General features: G+C 47.8%; 1 protein-coding gene and 1 pseudogene across 1 annotated transcript in view; one reads left to right on the top strand and one right to left on the bottom strand.

Moving 5' to 3' along the window:
* CFAP92 (cilia and flagella associated protein 92 (putative)) overlaps positions 1–18,495 on the bottom strand; it is a 132,593-nt gene extending 114,098 nt beyond the window's left edge. Inside the window, exons 1-2 of the mRNA XM_090022235.1 lie at positions 17,906–18,495; positions 4,398–4,594 (exon numbers count right to left, since the gene is read on the bottom strand). Coding sequence (XP_089878361.1) covers positions 4,398–4,594; positions 17,906–18,152 — 444 coding nt within the window. The 5' untranslated portion in view covers positions 18,153–18,495. The remainder of the gene's footprint in view (positions 1–4,397; positions 4,595–17,905) is intronic.
* On the top strand, positions 14,334–17,853 carry LOC149855746 (syncytin-2-like; annotated as a pseudogene).
* Positions 18,496–21,996: the final 3,501 nt, after the last annotated feature.

The following is a 21,996-nucleotide window of genomic DNA, read 5'->3' as shown; positions in this document are numbered from 1 at the left end:
CCCCAAGTGCCTGTACTGGGTTGAGTACCCATCAGACTATTAGGCCTGTGTTTCCCCGAGGACACAGGGTCGAGGCAGTCCCTTCTCGGGGTGGTGGCAGAAACGTTACCCCCAGGCTAGCAAGTGTGCTCCAGAAAGGGGGTTGGCCGGACCTAAGGCGCCCCTAGGGAGGCATTCGGAGCCTGGAAGGTGGTCGGGCGCAGGGAGGTGGGCGGCTCAATGCAGGAGCACCCCCTACTGGCCCGCCACACAGCCCCTCAGGATGTCGGCCAGCGGGGCATACTTCTCCTGCTTGTGAGCCCAGGTATCAGTGAAGACTTGGCACCAGTTCTCAAAGGGGTGGTTATGTCCACGATCACAACCATCTCAAAGGGGATGGTTATGTACACATGCCTGTTCTGCATGCCTAAATTCAGGCATCACATTTGTTGTGGGCCAGATTACATGACCCAAATCAAAGGAGTCATGGCAGAGTTCTGTACATGTCAACCCTTCAAAGGGTCACTGTTGCATTGCTGCTCCTCTGCTAGCATGAGGCTGGCAAAAATACACATTGCAGCATGCTTCATGGTGGTATAGTGTCTAGAGGTTTCCAAGGATTCCCCAGTGAAGTGGAAGCTGGGTAACATTAACTGGGGGCGACCAGATAGGACTACCCATCAGTTCTGCTACTCCACTATCCTCTACTACCTCCTGTTATTACCATTGCTAGCATGCTGCTACCATCTCAATGTTAACTGTACCTTGTGCTGCAGGCCAGAGTCACCTAGTGTTGACAGTTTGCATTCATGGTTTTTTTCACAAAGGTCTCAGTGGTACCTCAAGCTGACTTGACTTTGGCTGTCCATGAAATGACTGACGATAGACATTTCATCAGGCACTTGACCATGCCACTGCTAGATGCCAGAGGAAAAGCTATGTCCAATTCTCCCTCACCACCAACATCATCTATCCCAAAGAGGTGTTAGTTGCAATGCAATACAATACATCTCGGCTGCCTTGAAAGCATCTCCAAACTGTTGAATAGCATTTCTAAGCCAAAGAGATAAGCAGCAACTGTGGGAGCAGATTATTCCAACCACCTGGGACAATGAACAGCAGCTGATGAATTTCTGCAGGTCCCAACCTATCTTCCTAGAGATCTGCACCACGCTGTTGCCCTGGTTGGAGTGGCAAATTACCAGGATAAGGGCAACCCTGACCACAGAGAAGCAAGTCATGACTGCAATATGGAAGCTTACTACCTCCAATGATCTCCAGTCCATTGCCAACCAATCAGGTGTTGGCACATCCCCACAGCAGATGATGCAATGCAGAAGGTATGACTGGCAGTCCAGTAGCAGTTGGCAACCTGGATCATAAACATGGTGGACCTGCAGTTGGTCATGATTTTGTCACCCTGGGGTTCCCAAACTGCATTGCTATTTACAGTGTGTGTCACCATCCTCTTTTTGGTGGTGATGCAGATACTAGTGGATCACTAAAGCTGTTTCACCCATATCAGTGCTGACCTGTTGGGCCAGATGCATAAACACTAGTGTGTTCAGGAATTCCCATATCCCCAAAGTGATGAAGCAGTTTGCCCCTGGCATGTCCAACATCAAGATGAAGGGAGTAGGGACTCTGTGTTCCCCTTACAGCCCTGGTTGGCAGGAGGCTTTGGAGCAGGCTGCATGCTATGATCACTGCTGGGGGGGCTGTGTCCCTGTGGACAAGTTTGGGGGGGCCTCTTCCAGAGCACATTGGCAGCTTCCATTTACTAACCACCCACAAATGGCCCTGTGACTCTGGGAATTGAGGGGCATGGGTTGAAGGCCATCCATCCCCTGCCCAGCCACATTACTGCTAACCCTAGAGGCTAACACCAGAAGAAAGTGTGGAACTTCACCCTTATCCCAAATGCCAGGGTCTTCTCCTGTCCCAGGGATCCCAGCACTCCAGCCAATGTGAGGTGGATAAAGCCAACTCTGCAGTGGAAGCAAGAGCTGCTCATTGTCACAAAAGGAAGCCAGTTAATCTTTGCTGCCCTCTTACTGGAGAATATGGTGGTCCAACGTAAGTTTGACTTGTAGAAGGGTCCATCCAACTATGATGGCTCTCTATAGAGGAAAGCTCTGACTTAGAATGTTAGATCATGGCTCACAAGATACTTGACTTCCCAGTATCAGTATCTCTTGGCAACAGACTAGGTTGCAGTCAAGGCCACCACAGATCTGGCTCTTGCCTGATGTGCAGCTAAATGCTGGCAAAAGCAGCTGAATACTCATCATCAGCTAGCACAGCCAGCAGTGAGTACCACTTCTCCTCTCCACCGGCAGTAGCACTACCAGCACCCCCATGCTAGAATAGCCACCCTGGGTTCAAGAGCAGCCAAGGTCAGAGTGGGAGTGGTACATTGTGGCATTGCTGGAGGACTGCCTGGCCAGTTTATCCCAGGATGCTGACCTATAATAACCAAACAGACACACTCAACAATGTCCTGGGAAAAATCAATAGTACATTTTATCCCATATACATTGAAGTTTACATGGGACAAAATGCCTTCCCCCCACCCTCCACCAGAAAAGTAGTATCTGTTTATGGCTTTAGTTACAAAAAGATAGCTGACAAAAACCCATGGCTAGAGGATGCTCAGATGCTGGGGGGTAGGGGAGGATCAGGACCCTCCCATGTTTTAGTCTCAATAAATTGGCATTTGTCCAGGGAACAGAAGACATGGGCTCCAGGTCCCATTCAAATGAAGGGGGCCTGAACCTGTGTTTTTCTGACTTCCTAATACTCTAACCACCAGACTACTGGTTGGGCATTATTTAGTGCTCTCCCCAGTGCTCCTCTGGAAGCTGGACCATTGGATAGCCAAGAGAGGAATATATGTAGGGCAACGAAGAAAAGATGAATAAGTTGGAGGGCACTTGGCCAATTTTGGTCCTCCTTTGCACCCAGGTTGCATCCCTGTAGTTAGAGGAGCGACAAATGGAAGAATTTGGTCCATAGTTCTCATAATCAAAAATATAAGCATGTTTAGATAAAATCAGGATTAGTGTTCTATACAAAAGATAGTTCAGATAGCTAATCACTTTACAAAGAAGAGGAAACATAAACATAGTCTTGAGATTTCTCTTTGCTATAAGGCATGTCCTTTTCACAAGTAGTTTCTTCAATAGATTGTAATAAAAATATTATCCATCCTGAATACTCCCTGGTTGGCTTAGAAAAATCTCAATATTAATGATTTATTTTGCATAGGCTAAAAGGTCAAACAACAAAAGGTTAATTACATTTTTAAATGTTACAATCCAAATATTTTATCAAGTTTTCCCCTTATTGCTCAACCAGTCATTCAGTTTAAAAGGTACTCAACAATTTGTATGACGGAGCCAATAGTTTATAAAGTGTTTTTTGATCCTTGGAATTAAACTAGTACTATAAATATCTCCTCATTAAAACATCACCCAAATTACTTCCACATGCACTGTAATTTGTGCATACATCTTTACTCAATTTGCGTCTAACAATATTGTGTTCTATTAGTATAGACGGAACATATAAAAACAAACAATGTTATTAGGACATTTCTTAGGAAGCTACTAGAACTCTAAGTCAGCTTCTCCAAATTCTAATGTACTATTCTGTAAGAGAATCACTAATAATTTTTTCTCAAGCCACCAAAGCCACCCATTCAGCTCATGTCAGACCAGAGCCGGCCTGTTCCAGCTTGCAGCTTATTAAAAATTGCTGAGCAGCAGAATAAACTATTCCAGTTTAAGCAGCTTTACAGAGATATGCTAGAGTTTAAACAGATGTATCATTTCTCTTAGGAGAAAGCCTTCTGTCCTCAGATCCCAGTCCATTATCCCGCTTAAGTACCTGTGAAGTACGCAAGAAAAAATGTACTAAACAAGTTTCTCTCCACCCCCAGAAAATATGATGTATGTTTAAGTCAATCACAGGTCATTCAAGTTATTTGCCAGTCATTCCAGAGTCAAATCTGTCAGGCTGTTTGCTCTCCCTGGTTACCTACTGACAGAGCAGCACTAGTACAGCTTGGCATGGCTACATAGGTAAAGACCTCCTGCTTTGTCTCAAGTTTTGACTCAGATCAATCAGGACTACCTCAAATGAGACACAGGTTTACAGACCTGGTGTCCATATTGGTAGACTTTAAGTGGTACAGCCTATATCTAGAAAAGGCCTATGTAGTGGCTAACAGGAGTATTAGCATGGCTCACCCACATGTGATTTGAAAGCATCCTCCTAGCTTCAGCACATAATACACCGGCTCTTCAGATGTAAGGTGCTGTGACAGGCATCTTGCATAACTATTTTAGAAATATATTTTATGCTCAACAAATAAAGCTAGCTATTTCCAGAATGATAAAGTACATGTTTTTTTTTACCTTGGATTCAGATTCTAAAAAAAACTTGGCCACCATACCAAACAGCACCAAATCAAGTTTTCTAGGTTCAATGTCATCTGGTAGGAGAAAGTACTCCATGTGATAGTAACGCCGTATTTTTGGAATGCCTGCATCTTTGCCAATATCAGACCTTCTTCTTTGCATTTCAGATGAAATGGATGGTTTATGTCTCTGACCTAGGAAAAAAATATTTAAGAATATGACTTTTGAAAGTTTGACATATTATCAAGAAACATTCTCTGGCATATATAGGCACTGCGATGGCCAGAGTTACATCATGACTCCAGAATAATTCAACTGCTGCATGGGTACATGTGGTATGTTTCAATAACCTGTGTTACTGCTGTGTACAATAATTCTCTCATGACTAAGTCAGTACTCAACTGTGCAATTCTTAATCAGGCAAAACTGGGCCTTCTTCGCCAGCATAGCAACATATCCTTCAGCCTCTCAGCTTCCCAGTCTACACATGTCTGGCCTGTTGCTACACAGGTAACTTGCATGGTGCTGGACTCCACATGACAGGTGTTTCTTGCCCATGCTTACTTATACACCCAAAAACCTCTGTCATAGCAGACTCAAGCCAGTTCTGTTGCAAAGGTACTTTCCATGCCAACTGAAAAAAAGACTGGATTTCTCACAGATAAGACAATTTCCAGACTGATAACTGTGTACCTTATAAACACAGATAAAAATATTGTCAGTTTAAACGATGAGTCCAGAAAAAACAGATAAGATTTGTAAGCCAAATGTACAGGCGACCAGTGGAGGGGCATGGGGAGCACGTGTGGCCCCCGACTCAGCACTGCTCATGACAAGGCAGTGTTTTTGTCACATGGGCCAGCAGCGTGTTGTGGGGGGGACACTTAGCCGCAACACAGAAGTATAGGAGTGGATATGGGAATTTTGGCCCACCCCCCGGGCCCACCCATGAATTGTGCCCCACCCCCAGGCTCAGAAGGCACCAGTCACCACGGTCAAATGTACATGTGAAAGCTCTGCTAGAGCAAGGCCCAATGCCACTTGGTTCCCAAAGGCAAGACCCAAAAACTCCCACTGAACACAGTAACGGAAATTATAGTAAAAAGAGAGAGTGTTTAAAAGCATCCTATTCATTTCATGGGATATTGCTAAGATCTATCCTGTAGGTCTATTCTGTATAGATATATCAGTCCATATTACATTGGCACGAATAAAAGGAAAATTGACATTACTGGCAGTCGGCTTTTTTTGGCTGATGTGCCCCCCTCCCAGTGCTGATGATGCCTGCCCGTCCTTCCCACGGCTGGGAAGAAGCTGGTGCAACCCCTGACCCCCGCCCCCAGTGGCAGCCTGCCCTCACCCTGTACACAGATCCAGGGGCTATGTGCCCCCCTACCTCCCCACCAGGGTGTGCACAACAGTAGCAGCCACCTCTCCCTTCCTTCCTCACCACACCCCCTGGACGAGCCACCCATGGCTCTGTCCCATGCCCCACCCTGCCCTAGCTGGACAGCACCTGCCCGTGCCCCAGCCCCACTCCTTCCCTCACCATGGGGGCCTCAATCTGGCCCTCCCACTCCCCTTCCCACCAAAAGATTTACCAGCCAGATGCTGCTCTCCAAGCTGCCAGCCTGCATATCAAATCAGTATTAGCTGATATGGCAGGTCAATTGGCCATCAATATCAGCCCAAAAAATCTTTATTGGTGCACTCCTAGTACTCTGATGCCTCCCACTTTCAGGTTCCTTCCATTATTTTTGACAAGTGATGAGTTTTTTATTCTCATAACTTTCTCTTTGCCCTCTCAGTTTATAAACTTGGATTTCCCTCTTTCAGCTCCTTCCAAATAAGTCCTCTATTGTTTTAAGATTACAAGAACAGGTTTGGTGTAAATCAGTAGGGGTGCACTGATATGGTATTTGGGGGCCGATACCAATAGCCGATTTTTAAGGAAGCATATCAGCTGATACTGATCTGACTTCTGATTTGTGCCCCCCATACCTCTTCCTTCTCCCCTCCTCTTTCACCACAACAGACTTACCAGCTGCATGCTGCTGGGCGCTGCTCCCCACTGCCTGTGCGCTGCACTGCAGTTGTATTCATGTAGGGCATTTATCAGCCAAATTATCAGCCACTTCAGGTCGATTTCCGATACAGCCAATTTTCTTTATATCAGTACTGATCTGATATTGGACCGATACATCAGCATTGCCTCACTGATCTCAACAAAGCTGCACTGAGCCATTACAAGCTAAAGGTATGGCTTAGATCACAGCAACAGAAGCAGAGGTGACATTCTATTTCCATTTGGTCATCTAAGTGGCCACCAGGTCTAATGGCCTGGACCACAGGTGCTTGGTCTTTGGCACTGTCATACGGCCCACTGAGCTTTTCACAGGTCCATGGGGAGCCCCAAGGATCATGGCTCAGTGCACTAGATACAGCATGCAAGGGGCCCTGCTCCAGGTACACGGTGGCTAATGGAAGTGGTGCAACGTCCCCATCCTGGCACAAAGAACCAGGCAGAGGTGCGATGAGGAATAGAAAAGTACTGAAAGAAGTGTATACGTGTCGGGTCAGGATGGAGGGGGAAGATCTGGGTGAAGGCCAAGCAGGAATAACACAGCAGCCTTCAGGATAAGCTTAAGTTTATTAAGGAGGCCATCCTTGAGGGACTGGCCCAGGCTAACATTCTAAGGGACAGCCAGCACGGGTTTGTTGCGGGTAGGTCTTGTTTGACCAATCTCATTTCCTTCTATGACCAGGTGACCTATCACCTGGACAAGGGAGAAGAGATTGATGTCATATATCTTGACTTCAAAAAAGCTTTTGATCTGGTATCCCATGATCACCTCTTGGCAAAACTGTCCAGTTGTGGCCTTGGCTCCACCACGATCCGCTGGCTGGGAAATTGGCTTCGTGGTCGGACCCAGAGGGTTGTGATTGATGCCAGTCACTCATCATGGTGCCCTGCAACCAGTGGGGTCCCTCAAGGCTCTCCTGGGACCCATACTGTTCAACATCTTCATTAATGATGTGGACATTGGAGTTAGGAGTGGACTGGCCAAGTTCGCCGATGACACCAAACTTTGGGGCAAAGCATCCACGCCAGAAGATAGGCGGGTGATCCAGGCTGACCTGGACAAGCTCAGCAAATGGGCAGACGAGAACCTCATGGTGTTTAACACCGAAAAATGCAAGGTTCTCCACCTTGGGAGGAAAAACCTGCAGCACCCTTATAGGCTCGGCAGTGCTACGTTGGTTAGCACTACAGAAGAAAAAGACTTGGGGGTCATCATTGACCACAAGATGAACATGAGCCTGCAATGCGATGCTGCAGCTAGTAAAGCGACCAAAATGCTGGCTTGCATCCATAGATGCTTCTCGAGCAAATCCCGGGACGTCATTCTCCCCTTGTACTCGGCCTTGGTGAGGCCGCAGCTGGAGTACTGCATCCAGTTTTGGGCTCCACAATTCAAAAAGGATGTGGAGAAGCTTGAGAGAGTCCAGAGGAGAGCCACGCGCATGATCAGAGGTCAGGAAAACAGATCTTACGATGACAGGCTGAGAGCCATGGGACTCTTTAGCCTGGAAAAGCGCAGGCTCAGGGGTGATCTGATGGCCACCTATAAGTTTATCAGGGGTGACCACCAGGATCTGGGGGAACATCTGTTCACCAGAGCGCCCCAAGGGATGACGAGGTTGAACGGTCACAAACTCCTGCAAGACCATTTCAGGCTGGACATAAGGAAGAATTTCTTTACTGTCCGAGCCCCCAAGGTCTGGAACAGTCTGCCAGCGGAGGTGGTTCAAGCACCTACATTGAACACCTTCAAGAGTAAATTGGATGCTTATCTTGCTGGGATCCTATGACCCCAGCTGACTTCCTGCCCTTTGGGCAGGGGGCTGGACTCGATGATTTCCCGAGGTCCCTTCCAGCCCTAATGTCTATGTCTATGAAATCTTATCAGAAAGCAGCTTGAGAAAATTCACTCGGCTCAGCCAGACATCGAGATGAGTTGCTGTCAGACTGCCAAGAGCCTGTTGTGAGGTGGGTTGACCTGTATGTGATTTATCAGTATATAAAGCAGCCTTTTTTTTACTCTCATTGAGCATCAGCTGCCTCTTGCTGTTCTCCCGTGGGCCTGCAAAATAAAGCACTCCTGTTAGCTAAATTCAGATCCTGTCTGAATTTCTACATCAACTTGGGGACTCGGCTGGGGCATGTCATTATGCAGACCACTCTGAGTAGGACCCTCGTCTTGGTTCTTCGGCTCCGTCACTCCGAGAAGGCTCTCCTCAACTTGGTTCTTCGGCTCTGCGGCTTCGACACTCCAGTCTCTGATTTACCATCCATCTGTTTGGCTCTGGAAAAATCCCTGGCCAGGGTGAGTACCTGCCTGTTTCGGTGTCAGTAAGTCCTAGGCGTGACAGTAGGTAGCGGGATCTCTAAGGTCCCGCCGCGGGATCCCACCCAGTTTATGTTTCTAAAATATGGGCCCCGGTCAATGCAGTACTTAATTAAATGGAACCAGTATACCGATGGTGACGCCAAATTGCGCTGGCCCTTAGATGGGTCGTGGGTTCATCATATCCTCAGACACAGACAATTTGGAAAGTAAGCACCCTGTTCAAATGGAAGCCTGGTACCTATGAGAAGATGAGTCCAAAAAGTGCCATAAGTGTTCCCTTGTGGCTTCCTATAAGGATAATGAAGAAAAATTTAAGAAGCAAATTGATCACCTTCAAAATCAAGTTAAAGATCTCCAGTGTCAGGGGCCGACCCCGTCTGCCCCTTGTTCACCATGTTTGGCTAGGTTTTACCCAGCCTTGCCTCCGCCACCAGACGATCCACCCCAAGACGATTTGTTGGATCACTGGGTCCCGTTTCCACCACTGCCCGCCAGTCCCGCGGCCTCAGGTGCTGTTGCATCCACCACATCGGCTTCTCTGGCAACTCCACCAGCCCTTACCCCTGGTCCTTCGTCTCCCATTACCACCATCACTTTTGATTCTCCCACGGGGGACTGGTTCGAAATTGACGTCCCCCTGGACCCGCATGATAGATGGACCATACATTCAGCTTCCCTAGATCAGCAGAACACCCCAAGCAAATTGACCCTCTGGAACCGAAATAATGCTACCACCGAGGTAGACTGTCAAAGGACCCCTGTAAGGAAGACTCACAGGGGTGGTAAGGTTGCACAGTATCCCCTCCGAGAATACCCTGTGCCAGGGGGACAACCTGTGGTGGTTCATGTCCCCTTCTCACCATCAGAAATTGTCTCTTGGTCAACCACCTTCCCTGAACTCCATGATGACCCTACCGGGTTTGCTCAAAAACTCCAAACCCTCTTTGAGGTTTATAAGCCGACCCACGGTGATATTCAGATGTTCCTCAGTGATCTTTTTCCTGGAGACCAGAAAGACACCCACCTTAAAGCGGCCAACTGGCCTCCTCAAGACCCTGGCAAGGACCATCTGCCAAATCTCTATAAACAGGTCCTTGAGGCCGTCCCCAGGGTCTCCCCACAAAAAACAGACTGGTCCAAAATTTCCACCTGCAAGCAAAAGCCAGAAGAACATCCTGCTGACTACTATTCTTGCCTGATCCAAGTCATGACCCAGAAACCAGCCTCGCTGCCATGATTATTCAGACCTTTGTTTTAGGGCTGTTACCTAGGATCTCTGAGTCACTGCAAAATGCCATGATCGGGTGGGAAACTAAATCTTTTACCGAAGTTTTGGCTGCTGTCACTCACTTCTATACTAAAGCCCAACAGCAAAAATCAAAGGCTCAGGACGAACTGATGGCTTTGCAAATCAGAGATCTCCAGGGTGGTGCCATACCATGGTGCCCTGTGGGACCATTTCGCTTGGCCTGACCACCCAGTCTCTCTGACATTCCCAATGATGTCTGCCGCTACTGTAAGCAAAGAGGCCATTGGAAGAATGAGTGCCCGAACAAACCCCAGGGGCCCCTGCTCTCAACTAGTGCCCCTCCATTTCAGCCAGGCACCCACTGAGCTCCACCACCTGGACCAGCTCCTCTCCAGTCCTTCGAAGGTGAAAATCAGTATTAGGACACCCAAGAAAACCCAGAGACTCTAGCCCCTTTACTTTCTACCTTTTCCAATGCTACAATACCTGTTACTGTGGGAGGACAAGCTGTTCCATTTCTTGACAACACCGGTGCTTCCTTGTCTATGCTTAGCTCTGGTTTTCTTTCTAAGGTTCCCGTTTCTGATAAAGTAATCACTGCTGTAGGTATTGGGGATCAACCCATTGATCACACTGTTACACAGCCACTCTCGTTTACCTTGGGTCCCCTTACTGAGCAACATGCCTTTTTGCTGAGTCCTTGCGCCTCTGTAAATCTGTTGGGGCGAGACCTCCTTTGCAAATTACAGGCAACAGTTCACTGTTATCCAGATGGGGTTTCCTCACATTACCCCAGACTCAAATTCTTGCCTTGATGATGACACTAATGGAACATAAACCCGAGTCCAATTCTTCCTCGTTGCAACAGGAACTATTGGCTCACCTTCCTGAGTCCTTTTGGTCCCACTCCACAACTGATGTGGGACTTCTCAAGGGTGCCATCCCAGTTTCTATCAAAGTTAAATCAGGAGCGTCTCCCCCATCGATCCCGCAATACACACTATCAGTTGCTGCCTCCAGTGGCATTGCTTCTGTAATACAAAGTCTCCTAGAACAGGGTGTCCTTGCACCTGCCCGCTCCTGTTGTAATAACCTGATCCTTCCAGTCCAAAAGAAGAAGTGTACACCTGAGGGGTTGCCTGTTTATCATTTTGTTCAAGATTTGCGTGCTATTGACAATTTTGTGATTCCCTTGACAGCTGTGGTACCCAACCCCACCACTGTACTTTCTCAAATACCTGCTTCTACTCTTTATTTTTCTGTGGTGGATCTCTGTAATGCTTTCTTTTCTATACCAGTTCACCCTGACTCTCAATATTTGTTTGCTTTTACTTACCAGGGCCGGAAACACACGTTCACCCGTCTGCCTCAAGGATTCTGTGACTCACCCACCATACATAGCCAGCTTCTCAAGTCTGACCTCGATACAGTCCAGCTGCCTCATGATTCTGTGCTGGTTCAATATGTAGATGATTTGCTTCTCTGTTCTGATACTCTCCCTCATTACCAAGCTGATTCTGTCGCTCTTTTAGAACAACTTGCAGCACAGGGCCACAAAGCCTCCCACTCTAAGCTCCAATTCTGTCAGACTTCTGTTACCTATCTGGGGTACGCTATTTCTCACGGTACCCGTCACCTGTCTCCTGATTGTCTTTCTGTTCTCTCTCTCCCTCGCCCACACACTAAACGCCAGCTCCGTGGGTTTCTAGGTGCTGCCAACTACTGCCGACAGTGGATTCCTAATTATTCTGGACTTTCCAAACCTCTCACCCTTCTCACCTGTGATTCTTCCCCTGACCTGCTCCCCTGGGAAGATGTCCATGAATCTGCCTTCTGCCAGCTCAAGCAAGCCCTTTTTTCTTCTCCTGCTCTTGGTCTGCCTGACTATTCTAAGCCTTTCACTCTCTTCTGCCATGAACACCAAGGCACTGCTTCTGGTGTCTTGACTCAGCCTTTCAGACCCTCCCCACACCGTCCTATTGCTTATTACAGTGCCTTGACCCAGTCGCTTCTGGGTTTCCTCCCTGCCTCTGTGCCATTGCTGCCACTGCTCTGCTGGTTTCTAAAACCGATAACCTTGTCCTTGGGCACCCCCTTAGTGTTGCTGTCCCATACGCTGTCCTTGCCCTTCTCCAACGTGGCAGAACTCAGCACTTGTCCCCTGCCCATCTAACCCGCTACGAGGTGATTCTCCTAGCTGCGGACCATGTGACCCTTGTCTGCTGTGACCCCCTCAATCCTGCCTCTCTTCTTCCTTCACCCTCAGACAGTCAACCCCATGACTGCACTCAGCTTGTGGATTTTGTTTCCCTTCCCTGTCCTGATCTTTCCAATACCCCTCTGACTAACCCTGATCTCATTTTCTACGTTGATGGCTCCTTTTTTTGAGATAATCATGGCATTCTCCGAGCTGGCTATGCTGTTTGTTCTGATCATACTGTTGTTGAATCGGCTTCTCTTTCGGTTACTAATGCTCAAGCTGCTGAACTCATTGCTCTCACTCGTGCCTGTCACCTTGCCACTGAGCAATCCACTAATATCCATACAGACTCTCACTAGGCCTTTGGTGTCTGCCATTCCTTTGGCCAGATCTGGAAACAGTGAGGGCTTCTTACTTCTGCTGGGACTCCCATCTCTCACCACTGCATTACTGCTCTCCTGGATGCTATTCTCCTTCTCTCCACCCTTGCTGTTCTATGGTGCAAAGCGCACACTGCTACTGCTGATCCTGTGTCTCTGGGAAACGATAGGGCGGATGCCACGGCCAAGACCGCCGCCCTGTTAGAACTCTCGGCTCCGGTCCTTCAGGCCGCTTTCTACCTCCCTTTTCCTGTCTCCCCTGACCTCCCCTTCCTCAGGATGCTGCCCCAGACACCAAAAAGGATGCCTGGATCTCCGCAGGCTCCTCTCTCCACTCCAACTTCTTGTGGCGGCACCCATCTGGTCACCTTGTGGCCCCCAGGGCCCTGCTGTCCATCTTGGCTCAAATGGCCCACTCAGTGGCCCATTCGGCCAAAGGGGGGATGGTAGCCAAAGTTGATCGCCATTGGTATGCCCCCAGTTTTTCCGCCATGGCTGCCTATTTTTGTCACCAGTGTCCGCAGTGTCAGCAACACAATCCTGGCCAGCCACCCCGCCAGCCACATGCATTCCACAGGCCTTTAGGTCTTTACCCCTTTTCCCATCTCCAGATGGACTTTATCGAGTTACTTCCAGGGTCCTGACCTGGGCATGTGTTGGTCATTGTCTGCCTTTTTAGTGGCTGGCCTGAGGCATGCCCTTGCCGATGGGCTGATGCCCTCACTGTGGCTAAAAAGCTTCTTTTTGACCTGCTGCCCTGCTTCAGTCTACCCCTGTCCCTGGACTCGGACAGTGGCTCCCATTTTGTTGGCCAGGTGGTCCAACACATTTGCAAGGTCCTTTCCATCCGATACCAGCTCCACACCCCAAATCATCCTCAGAGTGGGGGTAACGTGGAACAGAAAAACTTTGATATTAAGCTTCACTTGGCAAAGACTTGTGAACAAACTCGTCTAAAGTGGCCCGAGGCCCTCCCATTGGTACTTTTCCAAATCTGAAATTCTGTTCAGAGGTGACCTCAGGTCTGACTCCTTTTGAGATTGTTATGGGTCAACCCATGAGGGGACTTGCTACACCTCCATCCCAACATCTGACTCATCTACATGATTCTCTATTAACCTACTGCCAAGGGCTCACCAAGGCCCTCAAGGTTATCTCATTGCAGGTTAAAGCCACAGTGCAACCTCAGTCCCTAGATGATGGCTTGGTTGGCAACTCGGTTCAACCGGGAGACTGGGTCCCGATTAAGGTCCACCAGAGGAAGGACTGCCTGCAGCCTTGGTGGAAGGGGCCTTTTCAGGTCCTGCTAACCACCCCAATTGATGTGAAGGTTGCCAAGGGTTCTGCTTGGGTCCATACCTCCCACTGCAAGAAGGTAACTGCCCTGACAGAGTGGAAGGCTTCTCTCACCAGTGATACCTCCACGAAGAGGAGGGTTCCTGTGAATGAAGATCAGACAACGAAGTCTCGAAGAGGTTCCTTGTGAGTGAAGGTCAGACAACGAAGTCTCGAAAAATAGCCTGCATGGCTAGCCAAGTTTTACTTGAGGCTACGAACTTTTGTTCTATGTGTTGAATTACATTTAGTATTGTCTTTAGTAACTTAGTATGAATCACACTAACCCTTGGGAAGTCACAGATAATTACATAGATTTAGAAACTCCCCAGGGGGTAACACTGTTCTGTATTCTTGTGGTCACTATTTTATTGGTAGTAGTGTCCTGGACGCCAAAATTTTAGTCAAGGGTAGTCCCTCGAAGTTCCAAGGGATAGCAGCACTTGGGATACTGCTCGAGTAGGCCCCAAGATGTTGCCTTCTCTTTTACTCTGCTTCATGCCAGGAGTTTTGGTTGGGGCATGGGAGGAGAACAGTATTATGTTCCTGGGGCAGAGCATTGCTAGTGCAGGCAACCTAACAAACTGCTGGGTGTGGATACATGGGCCTACACACCCAGCCAGAGGAATCCCAGTGCTTGGGGTACTGATTCCCCTTGAGGATTGGGTAAACAGTACCAATACCAACTTCGTCAGATTTTCCACCCACTCTAGTAGAACACAGCAGTCGATCCCTGAATGGTGGAAAAAGACTCAAGATAACTAGAAACTGTCTTTTAGACTTGAAGCAGACCTCTGTTATAGGTCCAATGGGAGTGGTAGGATCGGCGAAGCTGGTTACTCAGTGGGGCACTACCACAAATGTCGAGTAACCTTTGATTATCATTCCCATAATATGTCTGGGATTCTGCTGGGAAACACGTCCTTTCAGTGTACTAACGGGACTCTCACTATTCATAGAACCCTGGAGGACACCCATAGCCTGGTAACGAACGGGTCCAAATTCTACATGTTGTTAGGTTCTACTTCTTGTAATCAATCAATATCTCAGCCCAGGTTGGTGGGGAGCCAACGTGCCCCTTCCTATACCTTACAGGTCAATCAGAAGTAACGAATTGGGAGCACAACCTGTAGGAACCTCAGCACTATAGCTGCTCCAGTGTTGTTTTGGCTATGCGGGAATGATGCCCACAAGATTTTGCCATGGCATTGGGTCAGCACCTGTACTCTGGGGAGAATCGTTCCAGAGTTTAATTTACACCCAAGCTTTTCTCAGCACGAGGTGTCTAATCTCCCACCTGGCTTGCCCAGACATAGGCAAGCAGTTGAAAACCCACTGGTCCGCCAACCCACTGGGTTCCATCAATTTAGTAGGGCACTTCTCCCTTGGTTGGGGGTAGCTGAATTAGAAAGAACTATTGTAAACATTTCAGGAGTTATGGAGAATTTTTTTAAAGCCAGCACTGATGCTCTAGGAGCTCTTAATAATGAAGTCACCCAGATAGGTCAGGTGGCTACCGAAAACTGTATGGCTTTGGATTATCTCTTAGCTGCCCAGGGTGGGGTCTGTGCTGTTATTAATCACCCTTGCTGTACCTGGATCAATCAGCACCAACGAGTGGAAAAAGACCTCCGCACCATAAGAAGGCAGTTGCAGGTGATCCATGCAGTTGCAGAGGAGAAACCCTTCAATTGGCTACCAGATGTAGGGGGATGGTTGAAATCCCTGCTAAAATGGTGTATTCTGAGTTTATTATGCATTTTTGCCATTTTCATTATTATCCAAATGATTCTGCGTTGCTTACACTATTGTCTATCAAAAACTGCTCTGAGTGTTTCTAGGCTCTCTAGGACTGAGTTACAGATGATGGTGCTCAAGGAGGTGGCCTATGAGTGCGAACGACAAGAAAATGTCAAAGGCCTTATGTATATAGAGGTGTAAGCACAAGTGCTTACAAGGGGGGAATGATGAGAAATGGAAAAGTACTGAAAGAAGTGTATACATGTCGGGTCAGCATGTAGGGGGAAGATCTGGGTGAAGGCCAAGTGGGAATAACACAGCGGCCTTCAGGATAAGTTTATCAGAAAGCAGCTTGAGAAAACTCACTCGGCTCAGCCAGACACCAAGATGAGTTGCTGTCAGACTGCCAAGAGCCTGTTGCAAGGTGGGTTGACCTGTATGTGATTTATCAGCATATAAAGCTGCCTTTTTTTAACTCTCATTGAGCATCAGCCACCCCTTGCTATTCTCCCGTGGCCATGCAAAATAAAGCACTTCTGTTAGCCAAATTCAGATCCTGTCTGAATTTCTACATCAGGTGGCACAGAGCCCAATCCTGGCACATCAGAACAGTGTGTAGCTTGATCCCAGTGTGCAGGGTATCAGCCCAAACCGTACAAGCCAGATTTGCACATGCGGGCCTGATCCTGGCATGGAGGGATTGGCCCCATGTTATTCATCTGACCTAGAGGGCTGAAAGGTTGGAGCACCAGTGGTCTAGACCATCAAAGGAAGGCAGAATCTAGACCCCCAAATTATAACAGAATGTCACCTTGGGTACTCAGATTCACTTTAAAGTATCTGTAAAATCATCTGGGATTTTGGTACAATAAATAAACTATAAAAAAAAAATTATTAGCCTATAGTTTTAGGGGTGCACTGATAAAGATTTTTTTGGCCAATACTAATGGCGGATTATTAACCAGCTGTATCAGCCAATGCTGATCCAATAGCCAACATGCAGCCCGGCAGCTTGGAGAGCCGCTCCCTGCCAGTAAGTCAGGAGGCAGGGAGGCAAATAGAAGCCTCCACAGTGAGACAGGGAGTGGGACAGTGGCACACGCTGCCCAGCCAGAGTGGTGAATGTGACCCTGGGAGTGGGACAAAGCCACAGGTGGCTTTTTGGGGGTGCAAGGAGGTGGGGGGCAGCTCCCTACCACTGCGTACACCCCCTCTGAAAGCACATGCCCCCTGGATTTGTGTGCAGCGCAAAAGTGGGCTGCCTGCTGTGGGATTGCAACCAGGGACTATGCCGGCCTTTTCCCAAAGGGGGGCCTGGCTGGGCTGGGGCTGTGCTCGGGGGAGGCAGGGACAGGTGGTACTGGGAGGGGTATCTATGGGGTGGGCTACAGCCACCCCAAAATTCGCTGTAGCCACCCCTCCCAGCATGCTGCATTTAGCTGGTGACATTATCGGCTACACTGGCCCAAAAAAGCTGATTGCTGATAATGTTCATTTTCCTTTTACTGGTATCGATCCAATATGCAACCAATATATAGTTTTATCACCAAGGTTACAGGCTCTTTGCATTCAGGAGTGTCCAAGAGACATCTTCTCTTAATGCTGTCGAAAAGAGATCCCTGTATAGCTTGAGGGTCAGGCTCTTACTCTGGTAAGGATAAGGCCTGTCATTAAAAAGATTAGCATTAACTGTATACACATACTTATTTTCTTCTTGCAGGAAGTAGGGATTCCTCAAAACAAATACATTTATATAAGAGTGCAGCACTGTAGCAGCTGCACAAACTACTCTTTTCTACTGCGCTTTAATCCTGATGTGGGGTTAACCAACTTTTTGTCATCTCCATTTCCATACTGGCCTCTCTTTCCAAAGTTTCCATAAGGAACTCAATTAGGATGACCTACTAATGACTGATTAGCTAATAACCAACTAGAAATAAACAAGGTAACATCATTAGTGTGACCATCCTGGATTAGGGAAGAGCTGTCATATGACTTTCAGTCACCAATCATCTCAAAACAGACCTTAAAAATAAGGCTGTTGTCAGCCCCTATAAATCTGCCATCTTCCAGAGGGCTATACCCACAACACACTGGCGGGAGACTCCCCCAGTGGGAATATAAGTGAGTTTCTGCGCAAGCCGCAGGGCCTGGGGCACAGATCTAAGGAACTAGGCGCTGGCACCTACTTGTGGCCACTGGCACCGCCAGGGAGATGGTGAAGGTGCAGGTGGCCACGTGTGGGCCATGGAGCTCCTCTGGACCGCCCGGGTCTGTGGGGCTGAGGCGCCCAGCACCCACGGCGGCTCCCAAGCTGCTTTCGGAGCAGCTGCCTTCCAGCTCCGCTTCCACCGCTTCGTCCTCCTCCTCCAACTCCTCCTCCTCCCGCCCGGCAGCGGAGGTGAAGGCGACCGCCTTCTGCTGCTCCTTTACCATGGCCAGGGGCAGGCCCCGGCGGCTCCCCAGAGGCCTGCAGAGGACACAAGGAAAACGCCGGCGAGGAAGGTGCTTGGGGAGCCCGCGAAGCTGCTGCCCGCGCCCGACGCAGGACCCGAGCTTGCAGCCGCGCGTCTCCAGGCAGCCGGAGCTTGTCCCGGCCCGGCAACGGCCGCGCAGCCAGGCGCCGGGGGGCGGCCCCGCCCCGCCCCGCCCGCGCTCCGGCCTGCGGCTCCCTCCCCGCCTCCCCGGGCTGCGGCAGCCGGGCGGGCAGGCTCGGGCCTTGCGGCGGCTGCGTTTGCCTGGGGCCAGCGCGGGGCGGCGGTGCCGCCTTCCCCGTGGAGACACCCAGAAGCTTGGCTACGTCTCGCCGACTGCGCGGCGGAGCCAAGAAAAGACCTGGCCCAACCACTCCTGTGCTGCCGCAAATCAGGCCGAGGGCCGCTCCTTTCCGCGACCGCTGCTCTTTCTGCTCCTGCCCCGCACCCTGTGCGGCTCCTGCAGCCCGCGTGCTGCCGTGGCCACCCCCGTCCTGGGCCATCGCGGCCGCGACATCCCTTCAGCCTCCGCCAGTCCTGACAGGTCCGAGCGGGGCGGCACAGTGCGGCGTCCACGGTGCTTCCGCTTCTTCAGGTCCCAGGGGTTTATCAGCGTTGCGTGAACTTGTTGGGGACTGAAGTTACATTGATTTCCCTGCGAGCAAGAAAATATTATTACTGCACATGCAAAAGAGGCTGCCGCTCTCAAAACTGATCTATCACTTCAACAAACTCTGGTTCCAGGTGCTTTGCCAGAGATTTCTCCTGGTTCAGTACTTAAAAAAAATGTTGGCACCCAGCACATGCTTTTTAAGAGTCTTTTTATTCCTTTTAAATTACTGTACTGAGCTTAGACCCTTACAGACTATCATAATTTTAAATGTAGATTAAACTAGTTGGTTTTTAAAAAGAAAAATAATAATTTAATGTAATATTGCATTTTATTTTTAAAAACAAACAGTTTGTATCTCCCCAGGTTAGACTCTGATGCGACTAATGAATAGGGTTAAGGAGAATTTAAACTAAACTGCTACTAGAATGTATGCATTTGTATTTCTAGTATGCCTCTTCCTCTGAAAATGACAGAAGCTCAAGGGTGGCACGTAAATCTAATAAATAAAATTAGTTATTTAATACATAAATACAACTATAGATCTTTTACAGAAGGTGCAGTGAGGTCAGAGAAATAGATTTGGAAAGTGAGGATCTCTGATCATGCCCTTTGGCCAGTCAGGCCCCCAAATTTAAGACTTTCCAATAGTATTGATTTTACCTGGCTTTTGTAGGGAAGGAAAAAGATACTTTTGCTTTAGCTTAACTCCACTTCATTTCATGGATGTAGGAGCCTGTTAGTGGAATTATTGCTGTTTTAATTCCCTGTGTAGTAAAATTCAGAAAAGCCTTTTCTGTAAGTTAGGAATTGATGATCTCTTTTAAAAGTAACCTGTGGGCACTCTGCACTGGCCAACACAGCCATGTAAGGGCTTGTACAAACCTTCCTGTCTGATCTTCACAGCTTCAGGTTTTGGGGTTTGATGCACAGAATTAACCTGAAACTTAATTACTCGATTTCATTTGAAAATAGCAGATGGTGGTGTGAAATTACAAAATGCTCTATGTTACATTAGCTTTCCCATACAATCTGAAGAGAAAACACAAAACATTGGCTGGAAAGGTTTGTAAATTTCAGCAAATTTAATGGATCTTGTCTGAATTTTGTGGCTTTGTTATCAAGCTAGAAGACAGGTGATTTTTTTGCTGTTCAGGGTTTTGCAATGATCATTTCACGAATTGTTTAGCAAATGGTCTACCAATACCTTATTCCTTTTTGTTTTCATAAACTAGGTAAGCCTCATGTGTAGGTAAGACTATAGTGACTGCTATATAGTACTTGTCTAAATTAAAGTTTGTTACAATGCATACTCCACATACAAATTAGACATGGATTCAAACTGAAGGTAGTTGCTGAGTTCAGACTTTAATATAAAACTCTCCCAAATTTAATCTGATAAAATTAAAATACACAGTTTGAGGACCAGACACACCAGGTGATAAGTATTCTGGTTGCTTCTTCATGATGTTAAAGGACACTCTAGTGTCAGAGGTGACAGATCATTAAAAATCTACAGCATTTTTTCCCCAGTGTAGAAGTCCTGTGTACCAGCCAGTTCTATCTGATTCAATAAATTCTTCCTGAATTCTCATAGTAGTTTCAGGTATATGCAACAGTATAATCTCTCCTAATTAAGCTGCTATATAGCATTGTGCTCTTGAACAGTTATTACATTTTACCCAGGAGATGATGAAGTCATTAGGGCTGTGTGAAATTTCACTGGCTGTTTCGACTCATTTCAAGCTCAAAACAGCAAAATCGAAACAAAATGAAAGGCTTTGAAACAGCCTCGAAATGAAATGAGGGCAGTCGAAACGTTTCGAAAGTGTTGAAATGTTTTGAGTTTTGAAGCTGGGCTTGCTGGCACGGAAACAGAAAGTAAGGAGAGGAAGGAAGAAGAGGGGGGAAGGACTGCTCTGATATTGAATGTGTAGCTGGCCAGTGACTGATCCTTCCCTGAGGTCCCTTTCAATCCCAGTGCTCTGGGGGAGGGATGGAAAAACAGCATAAAAAGCATTGTTTGAACTAAGCTGCTTCCTGCCTTGGGGTCAGTTACTGAGCTGTCTGCCAGCAGCTAAGCAGTGTCATACAAAGGCTATCATTCATTTCCTACTTGCTAACCTGTTCCTAGCACGTGGGATTCAATACCTTTTGTTTCCTATAACCTTTTATTTTATTATTATATTCATTCTTTTATTTCAGTGTATTCCTCCCCAAATATCCTCTTTTTGGTTTTGGTAGTCTATTTTGATTCTTTCCCCCTAGAAAAGAAATCTGTGCTTTTTTTCACACTGTGCATTCTATTCACTGTGCAGGGAAGTATAGCATATATTGCATACAGAATTTATTCAGGAATGCATACTACATATATAGATGTATTTTATTTATTACATAAATACATATATACATTACATAAATACACATACATACAATTATCTTATCTACATATATTACATAAATCAGATTACATTACAGAAAAACACAGATATTCCAGCACATCAAGGTAAACACACTATGGAACTAACTGCAGGTGTTTCCTCAGCCCAACAAAGGGTTTTTCACCCTGAATGCTGGCATCCCAGGCAGCTATGTTGAGCTCACCTGGACCCTCACAACTGCACTGCAACCAGCAAGCCTCAGGTCTGTCAAAGACATAATGGGTCTGGGCTTTCCCCAGCCAGGACTGTGTGCACGCATGTGGTGTTTAGAGGTTATGGCATCTCCTACCTGCCTTTCACCAGGAAAATCCTTGGTCATGGCATTTCCTGGGGCTGCCATACTGCCCACAGTCCCACCAGGCCCTCCAACCCAGGCAGAGAGCAGTTTTAGTGGTCATGCCCAGGACCTGGGGCCTTCCCCTTCCCCATAGCCCCAGCCCATATCTCCAAGTTCATCCTGGCATGGGAGCTCAGCAAGGACATGTTTTTCCCCTGCTGGCTGGTGATGCAGAGAGTACCACCTCCAGCTCTGAGAGCGGGACATTAAATGTTTTTTAAAAAAGGAAAAAAGTAAATAGGTACGGACAGAGTGAGGAGGATGGCACACCTACTCTGGACCTGGAGCTTGGGAAACCTCAGCAGTGGCAGTTTCACCTTGAGGAACATCAGCTGCTCCACCAAACCAGGATCCAAGGAGGTACAGTGGGGTGTCACTACATCCCCAGCAATGCTGAACACCCTTTCACTTGGAACAC

The sequence above is a fragment of the Crocodylus siamensis genome, chromosome 11 (genome assembly GCF_052110815.1).
Source record: "Crocodylus siamensis isolate JL-2025a chromosome 11, ASM5211081v1, whole genome shotgun sequence".
NCBI lineage: Eukaryota > Metazoa > Chordata > Crocodylia > Crocodylidae > Crocodylus > Crocodylus siamensis.
Note: the sequence above shows the minus strand (reverse complement) of the source record. Positions and strands in the feature narration are given on the sequence as shown.